General features: G+C 51.4%; 1 protein-coding gene across 1 annotated transcript in view; it reads right to left on the bottom strand.

Moving 5' to 3' along the window:
• Positions 1–16,431: 16,431 nt before the first annotated feature.
• RFX2 (regulatory factor X2) overlaps positions 16,432–25,085 on the bottom strand; it is a 104,135-nt gene continuing 95,481 nt past the window's right edge. Inside the window, exons 15-19 of the mRNA XM_023733089.1 lie at positions 24,251–24,365; positions 23,978–24,186; positions 20,498–20,651; positions 19,194–19,236; positions 16,432–18,363 (exon numbers count right to left, since the gene is read on the bottom strand). Coding sequence (XP_023588857.1) covers positions 18,251–18,363; positions 19,194–19,236; positions 20,498–20,651; positions 23,978–24,186; positions 24,251–24,365 — 634 coding nt within the window. The 3' untranslated portion in view covers positions 16,432–18,250. The remainder of the gene's footprint in view (positions 18,364–19,193; positions 19,237–20,497; positions 20,652–23,977; positions 24,187–24,250; positions 24,366–25,085) is intronic.

Here is a 25,085-nt window from a genome sequence, read left to right as displayed (position 1 = left end):
CCAGAAACCCCTGCGCGTGCGCACTTTCCAAGCCGGCTCTGTGCGAGGCGGGCAGCTCGCGCCTGCGCGCTGAGCCTTCGCGGAGTTGCTCTCCCGGTCACACTCCCCGCCTCACCGCGCTCGGAGCAGGCGCCTGCGCACTAACCGCCTCCGCCTCCTTTTCCCGCCGACGGAGGGGGCGTGGGCAAGGCGCAGGCGCGGGCCTCGCGCGCGTCCCCGGCGCGACTAGGTTGAGCGCTTTGTGACGTGACTCTGCTGGAGTTGAATCCTGATGTCTGCTTTTTTCGCTTGTTTCCCGAGGCTTCCTCGCTGTGATAGAGTGCACGGTTGAGGGCGCCGCGGCCAAGGAGGTCTTCCTCTAGGTAAACCCTTGGGCCTTCGGGGGCTTTCTACATGCGCAGGCCCGGGCCCTAGGGGGCGGCGACCTGTTGTTACCTCAGGCCTCAGTGCCCTACAGCCCAAATAGTCGGGACATAGGACGTTCGGCGACGTCTTCCTGAGGCCACGCGGGGAGGCGGCAGGAGGGCGCGGGGTGGCTGGGGTGGGAGATCACAGCTCCGAGGGGAAGAGTACCGGCCACAGGGGTCAGTGCTGGGTGGGGGACCTGGCGACGGGGACCTGGCTTCGAGCCACGCGCATAGGAGCTCCACTGCCGGACGGCAGCCAGATCCCAACGCCCATAACAGCACCTGGCACCGAGCCGGGGCCGCGAGTGTCTTCATCGGTAGAATGGGATGATCTTTCTGGAGCCTGAGGCTGAATGAGCCCCTGAAACTGTTGGTCTGAGCTACTCCTTAAACTTTAAACCTGTTAAAACAAAAATCGTTATTAAGCCGGTAATATAAATTGACTTGAAGTTTATTTAATACACGATTTGCAAATCGGGGTACCATCTCCACTAAAACCAAACCAAACCCGCTGTCAAGTCGACTCATAGCAACCCTGTAGGACAGGGTAGAACTGCCCCATAGGGTTCCCGAGGCTATAAATCTTCATGGAAGCAGACTGTCAGATTTTTCTCCTGTGGAGTGGCTGGTAGGTTCAACCAGTGACCTTTCAGCAGCTGAGCGCTTAACCACTGCACCACCAGGGCTCCTTCCAGTTCGACTAGGGGGTCAAAAATGTTCCAAAGATGAAAAGAACTTCCAGAAGTTGTTGTACTCCATCTTATCCACATTGCCATGGAAAAGGGACCAGAACGGTGTTTATATAATAACAGTTTACCCAAAAACAGAGTTTCTAGTCTGACCTTTACACAGATAATGCTTCAAAAAAGCCCAGTGCCTAAGGCAAAACTGTCTTCACTAAGCTAGTTACTAGGCTACTGTTTAACTTCAGCAAACCATTTTTTTCAAGGCTCAGCATTCAAAAGAAGATCTCAGAACAATGGCCTGGGTGGGTCTCCCCAGCTCCATCTTGTTAGGTGCCATCAAGTTGGTTCTGACTCATAGCAATCCTACGGACAACAGAACCAAATGCTGCCCGGTCCTGCGCCATCCTCACAATCCTTATGTTTGAGCCCATTGTTGCAGCCACTGTGTCAATCCGTCTCGTTGAGAGTCTTCTGAGAGTCTTCCTCTTTTTCGCTGACCCCCTACCAAGCATGATGTCCTTCTCCAGGGACTGGTCCCTCCTGATAACATGTCCAAAATACGTGAGACAAAGTCTCACCTTCCTTGCTTCTCAGGAGCAGTCTGCCTGTATTTCTTCCAAGACGGACTTGTTCGTTCTTCTGGCAGTCCATGGTGTAGTCAGTACTCTTCACCAACACTGTAATTCAAAGGCATCAATTCTTCTTCGGTCCTCCTTATTTCCAGACCAATTCCATAGACCCCAGAAATCTGGATTCCGGGAGAATTAAACTTTCTCAAACCTTAAATGAAAACTATCCCCTGAATTCTTTGAACCAAAAAATAGCGTATTTTAATTAGTAAATTAGCCAGAATGCTCCTCAGAAGCAAGGATGGCAGGACTACGTCTCACATACTTTGGACGTTATCAGGAGGGATCAGTCCCTGGAGAAGGACATCATGCTTGGTAAAGTAGAGGGTCAGCGTAAAAGAGGAAGACCCTCAAGGAGATGGATTGACACAGTGGCTGCAACAACGGGCTGAAGCATAACAAGGATTGTGAGGATGGCACAGGTCCAGGGAGTGTTCTGTTGCACGTAGGGTCACTGTGAGTCAGAACCAACTCAACGACACCTAACAACGACAACAATTAGTAAAGTACACCTGCTTTGAGCACTGCTCTTTGAAAGAATTATCTGTGTGAGATCAAATTGACTACTGGCAGTTCAGAAGGTTGGATGGGAAGCTTAAGGGGCAGTGAGTTTGAGGTAAGGGTGGTAGAGGAATGTGGAAAAGGATAGGGAGAATGGCTGCACAACTTGAAGAATGTAACCAATGTCACTGAATTGTACATGGAGAAACTGTTAGAGATGGTGTGTCTTTGTGTATACTGTCACCAAACAAAATAAAATGGGATGATCAACTCGACACCCTGAGCTTGTTCTTGACTCCTCACTTGCTTTGAATCTCCCAACAAATCCTGAGGTCTCCACCACCACAATATAGCCCAGGTCCATCGGATTTGCCACCTCGTTGTCGCCACCCTAGGCCAGACCATCGTCATTTCTCACTTGAAGACTGTGACTGTGTCCTCACAGCCCTCCTTCCATTCTTCTGGAGCTCCAAGGTCTGTTCCACTCACAGCAGCAGGCAGAGGAATCTTGTGAAAATATAAACCAGATCAAGGGCACCAAAAAACCAAACCAGTTGCCTGAGGGTCAGTTCTGACTCATGGCGACCCATGTGTGTTAGAGTAGAACTGTGCTCCGTAGGGTTTTCAGTGGCTGATTTTTTGGAAGGAGATCACCAGGCCTTTCTTCCAAGACACCTCTGGGTGGACTCGAACCTCCAACCTCTTTTATTAGCAGCTGAGCACGTTAACTGTTTATACCACCTAGGGACTCCCCATCCATTTTATAGATGTGGAAACAGAATCAGAGAGATGTGTCTTGCCCGAGTCCACACAGCTAGAGCCACGTTGATCCAGAACCCAAACCATTTGTGCCACCCAGGGACTCTGATCAACAGCACATCCCTCAGCTCCAAAGAACTTCCCAGGAAACCTGGAATAAATTCTAAACCTCCTGTTCAGACTTACCAAGCCCACTATGCTTTGCTCCCATAATGCCCCTTGTTTCCCCTTGTTCATTGCAGTTCAGCCACACATTTTTCTGTCCTAGGAGCACACCAAACTCATTCCAGCCTTAGGATGTTTGCACTTGCTGGTCCCTCTGCTCAGAACTTTTTCCTCAGGCCTTTGAGGCCCAGCTACCCCACTTCCTCTCCAGTATGCTCAGAAGAGGGAACCCTATAGTCCACAGGCCAAATTTGGCCTACTGTCTATGTGCCGTCGTGAGCTAAAAATGGTGTTTACATTTTTAAATGGGGGGAAAAGAAAACAGGATTAATATCTCATGACCTGAAAACTATGAAACTCAAATTTCAGTGTCCATAAATAAAGTTTTATTTGAAAACAGCCATACTTACGTACTGTCTGGCGGCTTTCCAGCTACAATAGCAGAGCTGAGTCCTTTCAACAGAGACGTGTGGCCAACACAAGTTGAGGTATTCACTATTTTGTTGTCTTAGAAAATAAAAATCTAGGGTAACAAATATGCTACCCAAGATTTTGCAAGTGGGCTACAGGCACAAGCCATGGACCATGAGTGAGAAATTCCCCAGGAATTTCTAGAATGTCAGTGCTGGAAAGGACCTCAGATCATCAAGTCCACCTGGCACTGTCAGTATGTACAACTCAGATCTCATTCCTATTTTGCTGGTGTCATAATATTCAAGTTTCTCCAAACTTCTCTTGTGTAGGTCTTCTCAGTCTTTGCCATATCTCTGAACCCCCTCTGACCTTTAATAGGCTTAACCCTCTTTAAAATATATTTATTGCCATTGAGTTGATTCCGACTTAGCGACCCTATAGATTAGAACTGCCCCCTAGAGTTTCTAAGGAGCGCCTGGTGGATTCGAACTGCCAACATTTTGGTTAGAAGATGAAGCTCTTAACCACTATGCCATCAGGATATAGCCTTTCAAAAATTTTGTTTTACTGTGGTAAAAATATATATAACAAAACCACCCCCGGTAATCACCAGTAACTCTATAGGGATGTTGGTCTCTATAGATTTGCCTATTTCATGTAAGTGGGATCTACAATATTTGTCCTTTTGTGACTGATTTCACTCGGCACAATGTTTTCAAGATTCACCCATGTAGCATGTATCAGCACTTCATTTCTCTTCATGGCTGAGTATCATCATGGTATGAACGTGCCATGTTTTGTTCATGCGTTCATCTGTTGATGAGCGTTTAGACTGTTTCTATCTTTTGGCTATTGTGAACAGTGGCGTACGGGTTTCTGTTTGTTCTGTTTTCATTTCTTGTGGGTATACACCTAGGATGGGATTGCTGGGTATATGGCCTTTTTTGGTTTAAATTTACATTAAATAGCTATTTCATTTCACCATTTAAAATAGAAAACCACTAGGCCATGAGGAAGAGATAATTGTAAAAATAAATATGAAAACTAAAGACTGTTTTTTAAGTTCTTGGTAGCTACTGTTGTCTGCCAAGGTGCTGAGCCTGAAACCTGCTTTGTCTTTGATTAAGGGGGGATTAGCAAAGCATTACAGGAGTGGTAAGGGCATTTTAGCACTCGGCTGAAACTTTCTCCTTGCCGTGATGAGAAGGAGGGAGAGAACTGAAACGGGATAACGATAATCCATGTAATCCAGTGTCATTTATTGCCATGTCTCCGTTATCTCCGACAGTCACTTCACTCACCACCTTCACCCCACACTTTGGGAAACTCCCAGCAACATGCCATCACTAGCTAAATATAATCTTCTCGTGGTTTTGAAAGGGATGTCAAGAGATGTTAAGCCTAGCAACCTGAGGAGCCAACCAAAATGTCCAGTTCTCATCGCAGTGCTGGTGGCTGCCAACTTCACGCCCCTTAGGACTTCCGTAGTCTTTTTCACCTGGTCTCCTCTAACAGATTATCTTAGTCAACATTCACGAAACAGGTATTTAGTGATTACCTACTGTGGTGGTGGAGCCCTGGTGGTGTAGTGGTCAAGAGCTCGGCTGCTAACCAAAAGGTCAGCAGTTTGAATCCACCAGCCCCTCCTTGGAAACCCTATGGGGCAGTTCTACTCCATCGTATAGGTCGCTATGAGTCAGAATCAACTTGAAGGCAGTGGGTTTTACTGTGGTGGTACTTCCTTCAAGACAGATTTGTTCCTTTCTGGCAGTCCATGGTATAGTCAATATTCTTCGCCAGCCCCATAATTCGAATGTCTCAGTTCCTCTTCAGTCTTCCTTTTTCATGGTCCAGCTTTTGCATGCATGAGGCAATTGAAGAGACCATGGCTTGGATCAGGTGCACCTTAGTCATCAAAGTGACATCTTTGCTTTTTAAGATTTTAAAGAGGTCTTTGGCAGCAGATTTGCCCAGTGTCATACGTCATTTGATTGTAGGAAGTACAGTCAGAACCCTCCTTAGAGGTGAGGATAGCGAGACTTCCTTCCACTTTCTTTGGACATGTTATCAAGAGGGACCAATCCTTGGAGAAGAACATTATGCTTGGTAAAGTAGAGGGTTAGTGAAAAAGAGGAAGACCCTGAACGACAGGGATTGGCTGCAACAATGGGCTCAAATATACCTACTATTGTGAGGATGGAAACCCTGGTGGCGTAGTAGTTAAGAGCTACGGCTGCTAACCAAAAGGTTGGCAGTTTGATTCCACCAGGTGCTCCTTGGAAACCGTATGAGGCAGTTCTACTCTGTCCTATAGAGTCACTATGAGTCAGAATCCACTCGACGGCAATGGATTTTTCATTGTGAGGATGGTGCAGGACCAGGCAGACTTCCGTTCTGTTATACAGGGGGTCACTGTGAGTTGGAGCTGACTTGAAGGCACCTAACCCCAACTGTGGTGCTGTTAAAATATGGCCCTAAATTCTTTGACACTCCTCCTATCAAGAGGCGGGATCTCTGTTCCCTTCCCTTGAATGTGGGTGGTCTTATAACTGGTCAGACCACTAGAGTACAGGAGAAGGGATACTATGTAACTCAGGACACCAGGGCATAGACCAGGGATGCAACTTCCGCTGCCTTCACTGGAACGCTGCTCTTAAAGCCTTCACCCATCATGGAAGCAGTGCAATGTCCCTGCGGCTGCCATGCTGTAGGGAAGCCCAAGAGCCCACGTGGAGAGGCCTTGAGCAAGAGATGCTCAGCCAACCGCCAGCTGTTCTGGCTCCAGCCACTGACTGTAATTGCATGGGAGACCCTGAGCCTCGAGAGACAACTAACTACCCAGCCCAGCCCTTTCTGCTCCTCACCCACAGAATCCGTCAAAGATAATTTAAATGATGGTTGCTGTTTTAAGCCCCTAAATCCAGGGGGATATTTGTTAGGCAGCAATATATATCCAAGGAGCCCTGGTGGGACAATGGTTAAGCACTTCGCTGCTAACCAAAAGGTTGGCGGTTTGAACCCACCCAGCGACTCCCTGGGAGAAAGACCTGGTGATCTGCTCCTGTAAAGATTCCAGCCTTGAAAACCTTGTGGGGCAGTTCTACTCTGTCACATAGGGCTGCTATGAGTTGGCATTGACTCGATGGCACCTAAAAAAACAACAACAATATATATCTACCTCACCTACTATGTAGGCATCAGGCATACTGCATGCTGGGGTTCCTGGGTGAATAAGATGGACCTTGCCTTCATGGAGCTTTGCATTCTTTTGTGGGAGATTGACAATAGACAAGCAAAATAATTTGAGATAGTAACAGGGGCTACAAAGAAAACAGCATAGTGGGACAGAATGACGGAAAGAGGGAATACTTTAGATTGGTTGGTCAGGGATGTCCCCTCAGGAGATGACATCCTACTAGGTCTGTAGGAGCAACATTCTGGACACAATAGCAAGTGCAGAGTCCCTGAGGCAGGAAGCAGCGTGTCCTGGAGGCCCAGTTAGCTCTGTGTGGTCAGAGCGGTGATCATGGGGAGAAGTGGAGATGAGGCTGGGGAGGCCGTGCAGGGCCTTGTAGACCACAGAGGAGTTAGAGTTGGAAGTGGGACCTGGAAGGATCCAAATGGTTTGCCCTAAGCTGCTGACCAACCTCCCTGCTGCCTGCTTCCTTCCCGGCTCACTAGGGGACAAGTCTCAGAAGACCCCCTGAGCCCAGGCTGAGGTCCGAGGACCAGGATCCTCTGCCACCGAGGACAATGGCTTCTGTGTTTGGGCTCCAGGAAAAAGGGCCATCCCAGCTGTAATTCAGTTCTCACCCTCCCCTTGTGGGCAAGTGAAGAGCCTCCTCTGTGCCCACCCCACGCCGAGGTCGGGGACATAGTGATGATCAGATATGATCCAGAGCTCAGGGTCAGGTGTGGGTGGAGGGACATCGCCAAGGGTTGCCTCCTCCTCTCATCACCCTTCGCTGTCCTCCTTCAGTCCACAGAGTCAAGGGTGTCCGTTTGACTGGCAGCAGCCCCTCGCCCATGATGGCGGGACCCCTGGCCCAAGCTGGGCACATCAGCATGCCTCCCTAGGAGTTTGGGATTGGGGTTGCCTCTCTCAGGAAGGCCGGACCTGGATCGGGTTGGCTTGGGGGCAGGCTCTGTTCTCCATCCCCTGCAGCCAGGGATCACCGCCATCACGGGCGAGGGGCTGCTGCCAGTCACAGGGCATCCCAGGGCATCCCAGTGCCAGTGCCCAAGTGACACTTCCACATTTCCCACCACCTCATAATCAATTTTTGTTGTGTGTGTTTTGCTCGCCCTAATTAGTGGATTTCCATTATATTTTAAAAACCCAAGTAGATTCTGTTGCCTGCCAAGGGACCGGGCCAGAAGCCTGCTTTTTCTCTGATGTAAACGGAGAGTACCAGCGTTAGAGTGGCATGAGAGGGTAAAAGCACATTCGATGTCCATCAACAGGACCCCCTGTGGCCGGTCCACCCACACCATGGAATACAACTCTACAATAAAAAGGAACGGAGCACTGCTGCACGCAACAACGCGGATGAACCACAGCATCACTGCCGTGTGCAGGAGACGCCCTGCGTGATTCCACTTATGTGATGTTCCAGAACCGGTAAAACGAGTCTGTATGACAGAATGCAAGCAGGATGGGTGCTCCTGGCTGAAGGGGGCTGAATGACGGGGAAGGGGCACGAGGGAACTTTCTGGGTGATAGACATGTTCTAAACCTTGATGGGGGTCAATAGTTGCATGTGCCCCCTCGAGCCCCCTCTCAGTCAATCAACCCCCTCCACCCCCAAGAACCCACAGACCTGCTTACAGTCTTACCACCATAGATTGATCTTCACTGTTCCAGACTTCAGATAAGTGGAATCAGTGTGTACAGGTAGTCCCCGACTTACAACGGGGTTCCGCTCCAAGGACTCTGTCCGAAGTCGGTTCTGAGGTGAGTTGAATACCTCGACTTTTTAAGGTTCGTCTTCATTACTATTGCCTCTTATTATCAGTATTTTTATAAAGCCTGTCTTTGTCTTTGGGGGTTGGAAACACTACAGGTAAATTTACAGATGCGATGACGCCAGCAAATTATGCAATGCAACATTGTATGTGGTACGTATTACTAACGAGGTGCTTGTTAGGTGTGGTCTTCCTCTTTTTTGCTGACCCTTTACTTTACCAAGTATGATCTTATCAGGAGCGACCAGTCCCTGGAGAAGAACATCGTTACTAATGATAATCTGTACAAAAAAAAAAAAAAAAGGATGGTCATAAGTGTGGTTCGTCATAACTAGAATCCGTCGTAAGTCAGGGACTACCTGTGTCGCATTTGTCAAGAGCCCTGGGGGCACAGTCGTTAAGCGCTCGGCTACTAACCTAAAGGTTGGTGATTTGAACCCACCTAGTGGCTCCAAGGGTCAGAGAAAAAGAGGAAGACCCTCAACGAGATGGACTGACACAGTGGCTGCAACAAAGGGCTCAAGCACAACGATTGTGAGGACGGCGCAGGACCGGGCAGTGTTTCGTTCTGTTGTACACGGGGTTGCTATGAGTCAGAACTGACTCGACTGCCCCTGACAACAACAACAAGTGGTTCTGAAGGACAAAGACTTGTCGATCTGCTTCCTAAAGATTACAGACCAGGAAATCTTATGGGGCAGTTCACTCCACCACGTGGGGCCGCTGTAAGTGGAAGGCCGCTGGTCTGGTTTTGCCTGGTTACTGCTTTTCCCTTTGTAATTATTTTGTCTCTCGTTGGGGGATACTTTGAGTCTATGTAAATAGGTGAGGATGTTTGAGGAAGAGAAGGGGGGAGGAGAGAAGGAAGGAGCCTCACTCATTTACTCCATTGCTCGCGGCTTGTCCGATCTCTGCATTGTTGCAATTTAGTAAACAAAAGGGCCTCCTGGTCTGAAAGTAACTGCACATCTAGGCAAAATCGGAGCTTGCAGAGTTCCCGGGTGAAAAGGAAGAGGCTGTGTCACGCAGTGACCTCTCGGGGGCAGCAGAGGATCGGGATGAATGGAAAACGGCTCCAGGTAAAAAGCGGTTCGGTTTCATCCAGGTAACTCAGCCTGTTTCAGGAACCAGGTCAGGTGGCGCTGGCCACGCGAGAGGTGGGGAGTGTGAGGTGTGGGACGCCTTGGCTGCACCACACTGGCTCGCTCTGAGGATCACTCCCGCAGCACGATGCTGCTGTTGTCAAGCACTACGAATGCACCACTCCTAAAATAAACCAGGGGCTGTTGGGCTGACTGAGTCACGGCAGCCCCACGTGTGTCAGAGTAGTCCTGTGCTCCACAGTGTTTTCCATGGCAGGTTTTTCGGAAGTAGATTGCCAGGCCTTTCTTCTGAGGCACTTCTGGATGGACTCAAACCACCCACCTTTCGGTTAGCAGCCAGGTGCTTTTTAAGTATTTGCACCCAGGAACTTCTGCCTCTGAACTATAGCCTCTCAGTCGTGAGTAGTGAGGATGTATCCGTTTGGAGACTGAATGCCAACACCCAGAACCACCTCTGGCAAATGTAAGCAAAGAGAGAATTTGCTGGAAAGTTAGGGGGATGCTCATAGGACCAAAGAAGAAACTGGCCAGCTCCGGAGGGTCTCAGGAGCGTGACCACTGAGCAGACGCAGCGGGGCACCTTCCCGAGAATTGGTGTCTGCAGTCTTTTGGTCATTTGGCTCAAAATTCAGATGCCAACGGGACAGTGTCAGATGGGACCCGCTTGGCAGGGCACATTATTAAGTCCTTGTCCCCCCTCCCCAGACTCTGTCGGTTCATTCACTAACTCTCCCGTCAGACAGTTACTGGGTGCACACGTCTGCGTGTCTGTCCTAGGTGCCGGCGATAGTGGAGGGCAGTGTCAGACAACTCCCCAGCCTTGGCCCCCATTTTGGAGGAGGGAAGGGTAGCGGGACGGGAAATCAACACAAAAACGAGAAGCAACAATGGCAATAATCGTTTCAGAACACCAAAGCTGTGAGGACAGTAAAACAGGGTGAGAGAATTGGGGATGGGGGCGGCTGCTTTAGCCGAGATGGTCAGGGAGGGCTTCTTGGAGGAGGTGGCATTTGAATGGTGATCTGAAGGGTGAGAGGAACTGGTCATGCAGAGATGTGGGGAAATTGTTCCTGGCAGAAGGAACAGAGAGGGAATGAGCTTGACTGGGTTGGGGAAGATGAAGAGGCCCGCGTGGCTAGCGGCAGAGTGGGTGAGGGGGCGGAGGTGGGGTGAGGCTGGAGGAGGAGTTGGGATTTCATTCTGAGTGTGATGGGAACCCAAGAAGGCTCCGAGCTGAGGAGCAGCTGACCTGTTTAAGCTTTAAGGAGGTCCCTCTGGCTGCGGGGTTGGGGCTGGCACAATCGTCCAGGTGAGTGATGACGGCGGAGGCCGTGACCTCCAGGGTGAGGGGAGCAGAAAGGTAAGGGCGTGTAAGGAGGCGGAACTGACAGGATTGATTTACGGACTGGAGCTCTGGGAGGTGCGAGTGGCTAACACGCTCAGCTGCTAACCAAAAGGTTCGAGGGTCAAGTCCACTCGGAGGTGCCTTGGAAGAAAGGCCTGGCGATCTATTTTCAACAAGGCAGCCATTGAAAACCCTGTGGAGCACAGTTCTACCCTGACACACATGGGGTCTCCATGAGTCAGAGTGGACTTGACAGCAACTGGTTTTTTGGTTTACAGACTGGGAGGTAGAGAAAAAGCAAGACTTCAAGGCCCACCCTAGCCAACCCGCCGGGTCCGATGGTGGAGCAATTCACGAAATCGGAGAAAACTGGGGTGGGACAGGTTTGTGGGAAAAACCGACAGTTACGCTTTGGCCATGTCAAGTTTGAGACAGTGGACCACTAAGGGCGTGTGTGTGCGTAGCTACCTGCCCTGTTGGGTTGGATTTTTTACCACTGACATTGTTCAGAATTGTCAGTTTTATTACTGTTTTTAAATTCTCTACCACTAGCGTCTGGGGTCTTAAAAGCTTGTTAGCAGCCGTCTAAGATACCCCGCTGGTCTCACCCCATCAGAAGTAAGGGAGAAGGAAGAAAACCAAAGACACAAGGGAAAGATTAGTCCGAAGGACTAAGGGACCACAACTACCACGGCCTCCACCAGACTGAGTCCAGTACAGTCAGATGGCGCCTGGCTACCACCACTGACTGCTGTGACGGGGATCACAATAGAGGGTCCTGGCCAGAGCTGGAGAAAAATGTAGAACAAAATTCTAACTCACAAAAAAAAAAGACCAGACTTACTGGCCTGACAGAGACTGGAGAAACCCCAAGAGTATGGCCCCTAGACACCCTTACAACTCAGTACTGAAGTCACTCCTGAGGTTCACCCTTCAGCCAAAGATTAGACAGGCCCATAAAACAAAACGAGACTAAAGAGGCACACGGGCCCAGGGGCAAGGACGAGAAGGCAGGAGGGGACAGGAGAGCTTGGTAATAGGGAACCCAAGGTCGAGAACAGAGAGTGTTGACATGTTGTGGGGCTGGCAACCAATGTCACAAAACAATGTGTGTACTGTTTAATGAGGAGCTAGTTTGTTCTGTAAACCTTCCTCTAAAGTACAATAATAAAAAATAAATAAAAACTAAAGTCTAAAAAAAAAAATTCTCTACCACTAATGCACCCCTTTATTCCTCTGTCACCTGTACATGGAGTGGACAGCTGTCTCCACCCCTCTGTTGGGGCGCCACTAGCAGAAACTTATAACAAAAAATATTAAAAATTAAATCTTACGATGCATTGGTATGAAGACAAATATATCCAGGCTGGGTTCATGATTATATATTCACTATTATTATATTCACTTTTCACCTGATTTTAAAATAAATTACAACACTTTTGTGAGCCCCTAAAAGCGTCGCGAGGGCAGGGGAGGGTCAGTGGTAGAATCCTTGCCTTCTACGTGGGAGACTCGGGTTTGGGGTTTGATTCCCAGCCAACGCACCTCACGCGCAACCACCACCCGCCAGTCAGTGGGGGCTTGCATGTTGCTAGGATGCCCAACAGGTTTCAGCAGAGCTTCCAGACTAAGACGGATTAGAAAGACTTCCGAAAACTGGCCAATGAGAACCCCATGGATCACAACGGTTGGATGTGCAACCAACATGGGGCTGGCGCAGGACCGGGCATCATCACCATGAATCGGGGACCTACTCGACAGCCGCTAACAACAACATATTATAAGCGAGTTAATGCCTCCAAAATGCTTTAGCTAAACATTTAGCAAATTTTACTGGTAATAAGAACCCTTACCTGCTCCTCCAGAGTAGCTGTGATGCCCCTTCTGTAGCTTAGGAGACTGATGCCAGAATTTGCACCCAGATTCGCACGAGTCCAGCTCTGTCCAAATGCTGCTCTTGTGGTGACTGGATGAACGACTGGCCTAGTCAGGGCCGGTTCCCAAGGTGGCCTCCTCGGCCTAAGACGTTTGTTTGTCCTTGGGCCCCACCTACACCTGTCTGGGGCCACACTCTCGCTCCTGCGACTGCTGCCTCCTGGACATCTTTTGAGTTCTCTTCGTCACGGTCCTCACTCTGGCCCTTTCCCCTCGGCCCTCAGCCAAGTTGCACAGGCAGACAGCGGGGTGCAGTGGAGGGAGCCTGGGCTCTGGGAACACCCAGCCTAGGGTAGGACCTGAACTCTGCTTCTCACAAGCTCAGGGCCCCCCGGCAGGTTAATTTTCCTGGGCCTCTGTTTTCCTATATGCACAATGAAGATAACAGCTACCTTAGATTGTCAAACAGATGGGGTGAACGAGAACACAAGAACTAGGTGGTACCCGGTACCATTACAGAACTTTTTGATCCAAGCTTCTGTAGAAGAATCCTGATCAAAATGGGGGCGGGGGGAAAGCAGAACGTCATTCCACATTACTACAGAGCCCAGACTTTTCGGAGCCATGGCGGCTGGATGAAACTGTTGTCCTAAGGTAATCTTTAAACCTTAAGCCAAAGATATTCCAAGGTCTTCTTTAAACTAAACAACAGTGAGCTTATTTAGTGAAGAATCTCTTCCTTGAGCATTAGGGTTAGGGTTAGGGTTATGCTCTTTGAAGAACTGTCAGTTTGTCGTACTGTGGTGGCTTGTATGTTGCCGGAAGCTATGCCACTGGTGTTTCAAATAACAGCAGGGTCACCCATGGTGAACAGGTTTCAGTGGAGCTTCCAGACACACTAGGAAGAAGGACCTGGTGGTCTACTTCTGAGAAAATTATCCAGTGAAAACCTTATGAATAGCAGTGGAGCATTGTTTGATATAGTGCCAGAAGATGAGCCCCTCAGGTTGGAAGTCACTCAAAATACGATTGGGGAAGAGCTGTCTCCTCAAAGTGGAGTTGACCTTAATGACACGGTATTTTCAATCGCCTCATACGCATGCGAAAGCTGGACAATGAATAAGGAAGACCAAAGAAGAACTGATGCCTTTGAATTATGCTGTTGGTGAAGAATATTGAATATACCGTGGACCGCCTGAAGAAGGAACAAATCTGTCTTGGAACAAGTACAGCCAAAATGCTCGTTACAAGTGTGGGTGGTGAGACTTCTTCTCACATACTTTGAACATGTTATCAGGAGGGATCAGTTCCTGGAGAAGGACATCATGCTTCGAAGAATGTAATCAATGTCACTGAATTGTACGTGGAGAAATCGTTGAATTGGTGTATGTTTTGTTGTGTATACTTTCAATTACAACTAAAAAATAAAATGATAGGGGGATAGGACAGGAGAAGTCTCCAGCATGGAACCTGCTGTGATTTCTGTCAGTACCTCCCTGAGGCTCCTGGGGGGCGGGGGTTCCCCTTGTTTTTAAGGCGCCTGTGCCCCGGTGCTCAGAGGGACTTGAGGCTGTGGCTCTCAGCAGGCCTCCTCCCTTGATGCAGCTCCAACTTTGGGGCATTCACGTCCTCCTGAGTCTCCACTTGCTCACCCACCAGTTGGGCCCCAAGTGGAGGTTCTGGGTCTCCTCCTGCTTTGGAGCCCCACCTGCAACCGTCAGCAGGGCCAGAGGGGGCGCTAGAGGCTGTGAGGCCCCAGGACTGGGCCTGTGTCTTAGAGAGTGAGGGCTGGGGGAGCTGCTGTTCAGGGGGCTCCGTTCACCTCAGCGGCCCCCAGGGCAGGGAGGTCTGATATGGCGAGCGGGGGGGGCGGGGGGTGGATCCTTGATTCCCAGAGCTGGCCCTGCCCAGAGGTCTGGCAGTGGGGTCCTGGGAGATCCACAGGAATGGCCACATAATTTCGGGGGCCCAGTACAAAATGAAAAGTGCAGGGCTCTTTGCTCAGAAATTATTAGAATTTCAAGATGGTGACAGCAGAGCATAACACCAGCCCAGGGAAAGGACAGCCAATTTGAGTGTCACTGGGGCCCAGCCCTCTTCCTGAGACAGAGGGGACTGGGCGGGGCCAAGGAAGAGCATCTGTGGGGCTCTGTGGGGTGCTGGCCTGGCACCCAAGAAGCAGCTTTTAGGGGCTGCTGCCTGTCAACGGCATCCCACTTCTCCAGAACATTCTCTTCCCTATGGGTCCTGGGTACCTGAGCCAGTGTGATGGTTAAGATTGTGTGTCAACTTGGCTGGGCCATGATTCTCAGTGTTTATATGTGATCACTCCCACGATGGGATCTGCTGTGAGTAGCCAATCAGTTGAAACGGAGTTTCCTTGGGCATATGGCCTGTGGCCAAAAATAAGCGGACGTTCTGGCTTTTGCTCACTCTGGATCCTACAGCTGCCTCCTGTTCTTCTGACCTCCGGTTCTTGGGACATGAGCTAGCAGCTTACCTGTCGATCTTTAGATTCTTCAATCTTCACAGCCTGTAAACAAGAGCTCTGCTCTCTGACCTGCCAATCTTGGGTTCACCAGTCCCTGCGGCTACATGAATCAGGAGAAGACTCTATCCTGGTCCACGGACTTGGGCTGTTCCAGCCTCTACAATCGCATGAGCCGTTTCCTTGATATAAATCTCTCTCTATATATATTTACAAGCTTTACTGGTTTTGCTTCTCTAGAGAGCCAGCCTAAGACAGCCAGGAACTCTCCTCTGCAGGGTTTCTCCAAAGTACCCCCCAACCCCGTGTCAGAGTCCCTGAGAGGGGGAGGTTGCAATGCTGGGATCCCTGGCCCACCCCAATCCCACCTAGGTAGGCTCACTTGGGATGGGGCTCAGGAATCAGCAAGTTTCCACTAAGTACATGGACTGGTCCTTAAGGGAGTCTGAGGCCTGGGCCCATCTCTCCACGGAACCCTCCCTGAGAACAATGTGGTGGGCCCCATCAGCATCTGAGGCCTGGCCCCATCTCTCCACGGAACCCTCCCTGAGAACAGTGTTGTGGGCCCCATCAGCGTCTGAGGCCTGGTCCCATCTCTCTGTGGAAGCTTCCCTGAGAACAGTGCAGTGGGCTCCATCAGCGTCTGAGGCCTGGCCCCACCTCTCCACGGAACCCTCCCTGAGAACAGTGTTGTGGGCCCCATCAGTGTCTGAGGCCTGGCCCCATCTCTCCACGGAACCCTCCCTGAGAACAATGTGGTGGGTTCCATCAGCAACGGAGCATCTACTCACTCTGCCGTCTCTGAACAGGTCTAGTCTGTTTCCAGATGAGACACCAAACACCCTGGGCAAGGAAATGCTTTCTTGCCATTATGGGCTCAAGGGCTGGTCCTGCTAATGGGGGTGCACTATTCATTCTGGAAGGTTCTAGAACAGCAGCCGAGGTGGCCCTGAGGGGAGGGTAAGTGGCTTAGTGGCTGCTACCTCTTGAGGCCCGAGCCGGCCAGGCCGACTGCACGGGGACGGTGGGGCTGGCCGGCTGAGGGCTGCCCCCTCCCGGGGCCTTGTGGGGGCGGGCCGGGGCTGGGGCGTGGACTGTGACTCCCAAGATGGGCACGTTTGGTGCATTTATTGCTACGAGAAACAAGACCGGAAGGCTTGTGTGCTTTACTGTTTATATTCCTCCTCGCGGAATCCTGGGAAGGAACAGAAGGCGCTTAAGGCAGAAACCCAGTTTGTTCTGGTTACCACATATGGGAAGGAAAGCCAGGTCATTACAATCCATTACCAGTGAGCGGAAAAGTCTCCCAGGAAAGCAGAGACAGGTTTTCAAAACATTCTTTCTGTCTGACTTCATCTAAATCTTGAAATCTAAGAACCAACACTGAGATTATTACGGAGTTTTTTTGCTTCTAAAATAAACGTGGATCTCTCTCTTCCATCCCCCTCACCCCTCCCTGTATCCCAGGCGCAGGCCTGGAAAGGCACAGTGCACCCCTTGTTGTTCTGGAAGGTTCTAAAAGGCCACGTGAGTTTACATTAGTACCTTCTTTGTGAATGAGAAAAAGTATTTGGGACCGAATATACTGCAGTATACATGTTCACAGGAAACCTTCTAATAACAGAGCACAAAACTATCCGTATAAACATATTTCCAAAAACAAAAACTATTATTTCATAAGGCGGCACTTGTGAGGCGAGAGGTGTCTCTCTCTGCTTTGCAGTTGTTTTCACGACAGAACTATTGCACAGAGCTAACCCAATGCAGCAGCTACATGTCACGATTGGATAAAAATCCACAGCGTAGAGTTCAGGGCTACGCAAGTCCTCGGCATCCCTTTGACTTTGAACAGTTCCAGATGGGACTTGCCCGGGTCAGATGACGCCAGGGTTGTGGATTTAAAGGCAGGCGTTCTGGAAGATTCTGCGGAGCCCTACACAGGCGCTGGGGCTTGCACAGACATGGCAGGGTGGTGCCTGTGACCGCCAGGCCCCCTGGCCCACTTGGAACACACGAGAAACAAAATGCATTCCAGACCCAGCCGTTGACTGAACTTGGGCAAAACCCCAAATTGTTCCCGTTGCTGATAAAACTTCTGGTGTGGGTTTTCTAAAGGCACCACTGTGTCTTGGCGTGCTGGCCTCTGTTTCTGTGGCTTGTTCGGAGAACCATATGGGGCCATGGCTGTGGATATGTCTGGGGACACGGGGACATTGGCAGCTGCTTCTCAAGTCCTTTGGCATCTGTTGTGCATCTCCCATGTGCGGCTGGAGGCTGTGAGCGCAGCCTGCTACCTGCCTCAGCACAGCCTGGGAGGGCAGGAGCTGCAGATGGCCTGTCCACGGAAGGCCATGGGCGGTGGTGGCCCCTGCTCCATCCCTGAGGGAGAACTCCATGGAAGCCGCGGGCTTGGCGCCCGCCCCGCAGTGGCGGGACAAGAAGGGGAAAAGGCTGTTGCTTCCCCCTCAGGCTCTGTCTGAGGTTTTTTTTCTTTTTAATCATGGTGAAAATTGGTACCAGTTGTATGGAGAAGAAAACCTGGAGGACACCAACTTGCTCAGCTCTGGAAGGCCCGACGTCTGGGATTCGGACCAAAAGTTGGCAGTTCCAGCAGGTACACTGGGAGCGTGAGAGAGCCCCTGGTGTGGGTACAGGTGAGCTGTTAAGGCAGGTCCCACTTCCCTTCTCAGAGACACCACAGACACAGCCCCGGGCACGCGGGGGCCGCCCGACAGCTTCGCCGAGATGACACCACTCTCCTTCTTTGAGAATGTCGAGTCTGTGGCCGTGCGGACCCCAGGCCCCTGGAGTGGGAGGAAACCCTGCGCTGTCTGAGAGGCACTGTCGGTGAGCGCTGGGCCGTCCAGCTCCCGGGCGGCCGCCGGGACCTTCTGGAAGCCCGAGGCCCCGGCGCTAGATGCCCTGCAGGGCGTGGTTGGGGTCGCTGCGCTCTCGCTTCACCAGCGGCTCGCCCAGGCTGTGGACGTCTGCGTCGGCCTCGCTCCCGCGGTCGTCACTGATGTCGTCTGCAGGGTCCACGTTGGGGGGCAGGGCGGGGAGAGAGAGAAGCACAGTTCAGAGCTGCACAGCCCTGAGCAGGAGGCCGTGGGGGCACCAACGGGGCAGCAGAAGGGGCCTCACAGCCTTGGGAGACCTGCCTGGGCCTCTGGGCCAAGGGGCCCTGTCCCACATTGCTTGCCCTTTCACCCCTGAATACCAGGCCTCCTGCGTGAGGCAGGCCCTCTGTCCCCATAGGGCTGTGGCTGCTGGGGTCCTGCCCTTCACAGCAGGGCCAGGGGCTGGTCCTCTGACCCCACAGGGCAAGGAAGGGGCCCGGAAGCCTCTCGGGCCTGCCGCTTGTCCCCCCACCCCCATGCGGCAGGAGGGTCCTTTCCCAGAGTGGAGGGTGTCGGGAAGTGGGATTAAATGTCGCACCAAAGCTCTGCCCATGAGCAGGCTCGTGGGCAAGAAGGAAGGCAGAGCTGCCTCCTTACAGAGTCCCCTGCTAATCTGGGCGCCAGCTCCCCAGCGCCCTCAACCCGGCCTCGAGGCGGTGCTGGTTTCTACCAGCTTATTAAACCAGTCGCTGTCCAGCCAACGCTGACTCCTGGCGACCCCACGCGTGTCACAGCAGAGCTGTGCGCCAGAGGGCTTTCAATGGTTGATTTTTTGGAATCGGATCGCCAGGCCTTTCTTCCATTATCCTCAAGGTGGACACAAACTGCTAATCTTTCAATTAGCAGCTGAGCGCATTAATCATTTGCACCACCCAGCGACTCCACCTGCTTATTACAGGATGGGGAAGCCAGCCCAAAACGCAAAGAATAAGCTCCGGTAGAGCCGGAGACACACCCACCTTTGTCGAGCAGCGTCAGCGACAGGGAGGCAAGGTCGTTGAACTGAAAGAGAGAAGCCAGAGTTAAGGGACGGCCACCGAGGGCTGGAGGTTTTATTTTTCAGGGGGTTTGAGAATGTCAGCAGAACTGTCCCTTAAGCAAAGTCCTCAATCACAGTGAGCAGGGCTTTTAATATTTGAGAAGTGATTTGGGTTCTGCTACTGAGAAATGGTTTGGGCACTTTTGGGTGTCTGGGGGTCCCCTCTGATTCTCCTTTCCAGGGGTGCCAACTGCTCAGGGCAGCCAAGGGGACAGGGAGCTGCTGACGAGAATCCCCTGGGTATGGCTGAGTCTGGCTTATAGTGGGGCAGGTGGGGAGAGCCACCTCTGCTACCCGGGGTCTCCCTCCAGGGCCAGTACCCATGCCAGTTTGCTGGGCACAAGCACATCTCCCCACGGGGCTAGGGCTAGTGCCGTGGCCGCTGAGGAAAGCTGCCATTTATCACGGGCTTCAATGTCCTAAAAGCTCGACAAGCATCACCTCATTTCTTCCCCACACAACCCAGCAATTCCGCTCCTGGGTGTACACCCAAAAGAACTGAAAACAGGGACTCAAACAGATACTTGCACATCAACTTTCGTAGCGGCACTATTCACAATAGCCAAAGGGTGGGAAAAGCCCAAGTGTTCATCAACAGATGTCTGGATTACCAGAATGTGGTCTATGCAGACAATGGAATATTATCCAGCTGTAAAAAGGAATGAAGTTCTGATACATGTCAGAACATGGATGAACCCCGAAAACATTACACTGACTGAAAGAAGTCCATCACAAACGGCCACACGTTGTAAGATTCCATTTATATGAAAAGTCCAGAATAGGCAGCTCCATAGAGAAAGTAGATTAGTGATTGCCTAGGGCTTGGGGGAGAAGACAATGGGGAGTGACTGCTGATGGGTATGGCGTTTCTTTTTGGAAGGAAGAAAGCATCCTGGAACCAGACAGTGTTGATAGTTAACACTACATCGTGAATGTACTTAACACCACTGAATTGTACACTTTAAAATGGTTAAAATGGTATATATTTTATCAGACACATAAAACCACAAGGAAGGTGGTGTGTGAGGCCTCGTTTAGAGGCAGGAGACCCTGCCCAAGGTCACAGTGAGTAGGTGGATGAGGAGCTGGGATTGGAAGCGGGGTCCGATGGGCCTCCCTCCCCTCTGTCCGTGCTCCAGTGCCCGCATCTCGGAGGCCGCCCTCCCCAGACAGGCCTGGCCTTATCTGACCCCACAGGGGTCCTGGGGCCAGGAAGGGCCTCACCTCTCCCATCACCGCGATGGGCGTCTCTCCAGTGGCCTCTGCCACGCGGTGCTCCACCAGGTAGAACATGTACTCATCATACAGCAGGCGGATCAGGTGGAAGGAGCCGAAGCTGGCGGCACTGCGCAGGGTCAGGTCCCGGATCACCATGGAGCTGGGGGCAGACGGGGGCTGAGATGGGGCCATGGGCAGTCTGACAAAGCTACCTGGGCTCCGTGCTCCTCGGCCACTCCTTAGACCCTCCTGGCTGATGGGGGGCCTCCCCACCGTGGGACTGACGGGTGGGGATGGGCTGCCAACTCACCACCGGCGGGAACACGGGGGACAGAAGCACTCGTCCCTAAAGCAAGAGGCCACTTGAAAACATCAGTGTGACTGCTTCCAGTACAGCCTTGAGAGCTGGGTTCTTGGACAGATACTCCAGGTCAGAGTACAGACCAGAAGCTGGCACCCCCCCCTCAGTAAGCTGCCTTTCCCTCTTCCCCACAGTTCAGGTTCCTAACCGCCCCCTCCCTTCACTCCACAGGGTCGGTGGTTTGTGGCACCTGAAAACAGACAGAATTTCAGGGTGCTTAAGTCTCTGTCACCTAAAGCAGGGCTTAGCAAACTACAGTCTGGGGGTCAGACGCAGTCCTCTGCCTGTTTTTGTACAGCCTGAAAGCTGAGAACAGTTTGTACATTTTTAAATGGATGAAAAAAACCAAAAGAATATTTCATGATATGCAAAAATGATATGCGGTTCACATTTCAGTGTCCATAAATAAAGTTTTATTGGCACATGGCCATGCCCATTCATTTACAGATCATCTATGACTGCTTTCCTGATTCAGTCATAGAGTTGAATAGCGGCAACGGACCATATTGCCTGCAAAGCCAAAAATATTTGTTATCCAGCTCTTTACAGAAAAAATTTACCAACTCTTGATCCAAAGGAATTATATAACACGGCACTTGATCGAAAACTCTGGCCTACAAACACCTGTGCCACAGAGCCCCAAACCCTGCATGTCCTATCTCAAAACTTACATAATCTTGGTTGTGTCTACTCAATATTGAAGCAATAAAAGGAGCAGGAAGAGACAAGGAAAGCTGAGAGACACAGTATAAACACTGCCCAGTTTGTACTTATGTGCCAGCAATGGGGTATGCAGATGAGTCAGGAAGGACAGCAGATAACAAATCAGTATATTGAATTATTTGAAATGTTCCAGGGCCGGGTTGTGCATGCACCCTGGAATCTAGTGCTGCCGTAAAATGAATACCACAAGTGGGTGGCTTTTAAAAACAAAAATTTATCATTCTCACAGCTCTGGAGGCTAAAAGTCCAAATCAGGGCCTCATCTCTAGGGCAAGGTCCCTCCCTGTTGGTATCCCTGGGCGTTCCTGGGCGTTCCTTGGCTTGTAGATGCTTCTTCACGCGGTTTCTTTCCATCGGTCTATGTCTGTGTCTAGTCTGCTCCTTTATACACCACCACTCACGCTCAGTTCCAAAATGCTTAGTCAGGGTTCTCTAGAAACACAGAACCACTATCCTACCTGTCCGTCCGTCCATCTGTCTATCTGTTTTAAAGAACTGGCTCACACAATTGTGGGTGCTGGTAACTCCAGAATCTGTAGTTCAGGCAACAGGCTGGAGATTCTGTAGGTCCGACGATGGGGAGAGTGAAGAGTGAAGGAGTCCTGACAGATGTCTATCTGTAGTCTGGATAATAACAACACAACTGCAAAAAGGAAAACTCCTTTTTTGCAATTCAGGCCTTCAACCGATGCGGGGAGGCCCACCCAGATTATGGAAGGTAATCTGCTTCACTGATTTAATCACACTTAACTACTTCATAACAGCATCTAGACTAGTGTTTGGCCAAACAACTGGGAACCACAGCCTAGCCAAGCTGACAGATAAAATGAACCATCACAGTCAGTAACATTAGCGTAGAAACCACCCCACCCCAGTACGATCTCGTGTTAACTTAACTGATAACACCTTCAAAGACCCTGTTTCCAAACAAGGTCACGTTCACAGGTCCCGGTGGTTAGGACTTCAACGTATCTTTTGAGGGACACACTGCAACCCGTAACACGTACCAGAAAGCTCGAGAAACTCTCAGACAGGTGTCCGGCTTGCAGAGGGGCTGGGCTTCCGTGAATGTGTGAGGCAGGCGCCCTGCGTTTCTCCGCAGGATCCCACCCCTAGTATGTACAGGCCTTTTCTCCAGAGGGGCGGGGATCTCCAAGCTCTGCCCACCAGCAGGGGTGGGCACAGCCTGGCCGCCAGCATTCTGGGTGCTGAGCAGGCGGGGACCGTCTCTCCATTCAGTCGGTGGAGGTCTCTGCAATGCCCCATTTTAACCCCATGACCTCTGACATCCAGCCTTTGGTTTCACTTCTTTTTCTTTTTTTTTTCTATTGTGGTCACTATATATGTAACAAATGATGTGACATTTCAACAGTCTTCCCAAGGACAATTCAGTGACATTAATTATGTTCATCATGTGGTCCAACCATCTGTTATCTGTCCGAAGATTTTCCCATCACCCGTAATAGAAGCTCGGTGTCCCCTAAGCAATGCGTTCCCCCTTTTTCCCTCCCTCCTGCCCTGGTAACCATGAATAAACTCTGATCTCTGTACACTTGCCTATTCTAGATATTTCAAAGGCAATCCTGGGTGATGCAAATGGTGCGGCACTCGACTACCAGCTGAAAGGCTCGTGGTTCGAATGCACCCAGAGGCGCCTCAGAAGACAGGCCTGGCGATCTGCTTCTGAAAGGTCACAGCCTTGAAAACCCTGTGGGGCAGTTCTACTCTGCACACGTGGGGGTGCCAGGAGTCCGAATCGACTTGACGGCAGCTAACAAGACAGGACTTCACATAAGTGGGGTCACTCGCTGTTTGTCCTTTGGTGTCCGACTTCCTTCACTCAGCGTAATGTTCTCCAGGTTCTTCCGTGCTGTGGCGCGTATCAGGCTTCACTCCTCTTTGGGGCTGAGTCATATTCTACTGTGTGTGTTCTGGTTTCCTTTCTACGGAGAATTAAGTTGCCCCTTCCCGCTGGGCTGGGAAGAATTCTTAGTGGTAGAATCTCGCCTTCCATGCAGGAGAGCTCAGTAGGGTTCCTGGCCGATGTGCCTCATGCGCAGCCACCACCTGCCCGTCACTGGGGGCTTGCGTGTTGCTCGGATGCTGAGCGGGTTGTAGCAGAGCGTCTAGCCTAAGAAGGACTTCCAAAACATGAGCCAAGGAAGACCCTAGGAATCACAACGGTCGGATCCACAGCCAATCACAGGGATGGCGCAGGACCGGGCAGCGTTTTGTTCTGTTGTGCACGGGGTCACCGTGAGTCAGGGCCGACTCAACCACAGCTGACAACGACGATCACACCAGCCAGTGCCCCAGCCCACCAGCGCCCATTTTCTCCAAGCTCAGAGAGTCCCCACCCGCTGCCCTCCTGGGAAGGCTCTCTGGGAGACGCAGGACCTTACCTGTAGAAGGACCATTTCAGCAGGAACTGCCGGGCGGCCTTGGGGAAGCTGGGGCTGCCGGCGTGCTGTTTCAGGACCTGGGTGACCACGTTGTCCAGCCAGTTGGCCCACTGGTCCAGCGAGCTCTGCTGCTGCAGGGTCAGCTTGAAGTCCTGCTCCAGCCGCTGCACCACGCTCTCCTCGCACTGACACACCCACGCCGCTTGCTCCTGTGGCACGTGGCGGCGGGTCAGGGCGGGGCCGGGGACGCCGCGCCGGGCAGCCCTCGCCCACCCCCACTGCGGCCGCCTCCCGAGCGCCAGTGCCGAGCTCGCCCGCCACACTGAGCTCGCCCGCGCTCTCACACTTGGTCCTGGACTTCTGTGAGCTGAGCGCTGTGATGAGCCGCCTCACCGGGGCAGACATGGAGGTCCAGACAGGGCATTGCCTGGCTCCTGAGGACCTAAGGGTCCAGGCCTTTCTGAGTCTAAAACTCTTACGATACCACGTCCTGTTTTTTTTGTTTTTAAAGTAGTCGCTCTTGTAAATACGTGTGTTTTATTTCTATCATGGGGCAGTGGTGGGTCAGGGGTAGAATGCTCGCCTTCCACGCAGGAGCCCTGGGTTCAATTCCTGCCCGATGCACCTCATGCACAGCCACCACCCGTCTGTCAGTGGAGGCTTGTGTGTTGCTAGGATGCTGAACAGGTTTCAGCAGAGCTTCTAGACTGAGACAGACTAGGAAGAAAGGCCTGGCGATCAACGTCTGAAAATCAGCCAATGAAAACCCTATGGATCACAACGATCCGATCCACAACCAACTGTGGTGAGGGTGCAGGACCAGGCAGCGTTTCGTTCAGTCGTGCGCGGGGTTGCCAGGAGTCAGGGCTGACTCAACCGCAGCTAACAAGAACATCATATACACGTTTACATACACGTCTTTTAAAAAGTGGTCATTCTTCTACATACGCGTGCGTGTATACATATATATGACCCTGAACCCGCATTCGCTCAACAGGAATGTGGGCCGGGCCCCGTGCTAGGTGCTGGGTTTTGCTGTAGGCCGAGTGCCGTGGGTGTGGGCATCTTTCCGGACAGTGGGAGCCTCAGACCCCTGGAGCACAGGCTG

The sequence above is a fragment of the Trichechus manatus genome, unplaced genomic scaffold, assembly GCF_000243295.1.
Source record: "Trichechus manatus latirostris isolate Lorelei unplaced genomic scaffold, TriManLat1.0 scaffold00057, whole genome shotgun sequence".
Lineage (NCBI taxonomy): Eukaryota > Metazoa > Chordata > Mammalia > Sirenia > Trichechidae > Trichechus > Trichechus manatus.
Note: the sequence above shows the minus strand (reverse complement) of the source record. Positions and strands in the feature narration are given on the sequence as shown.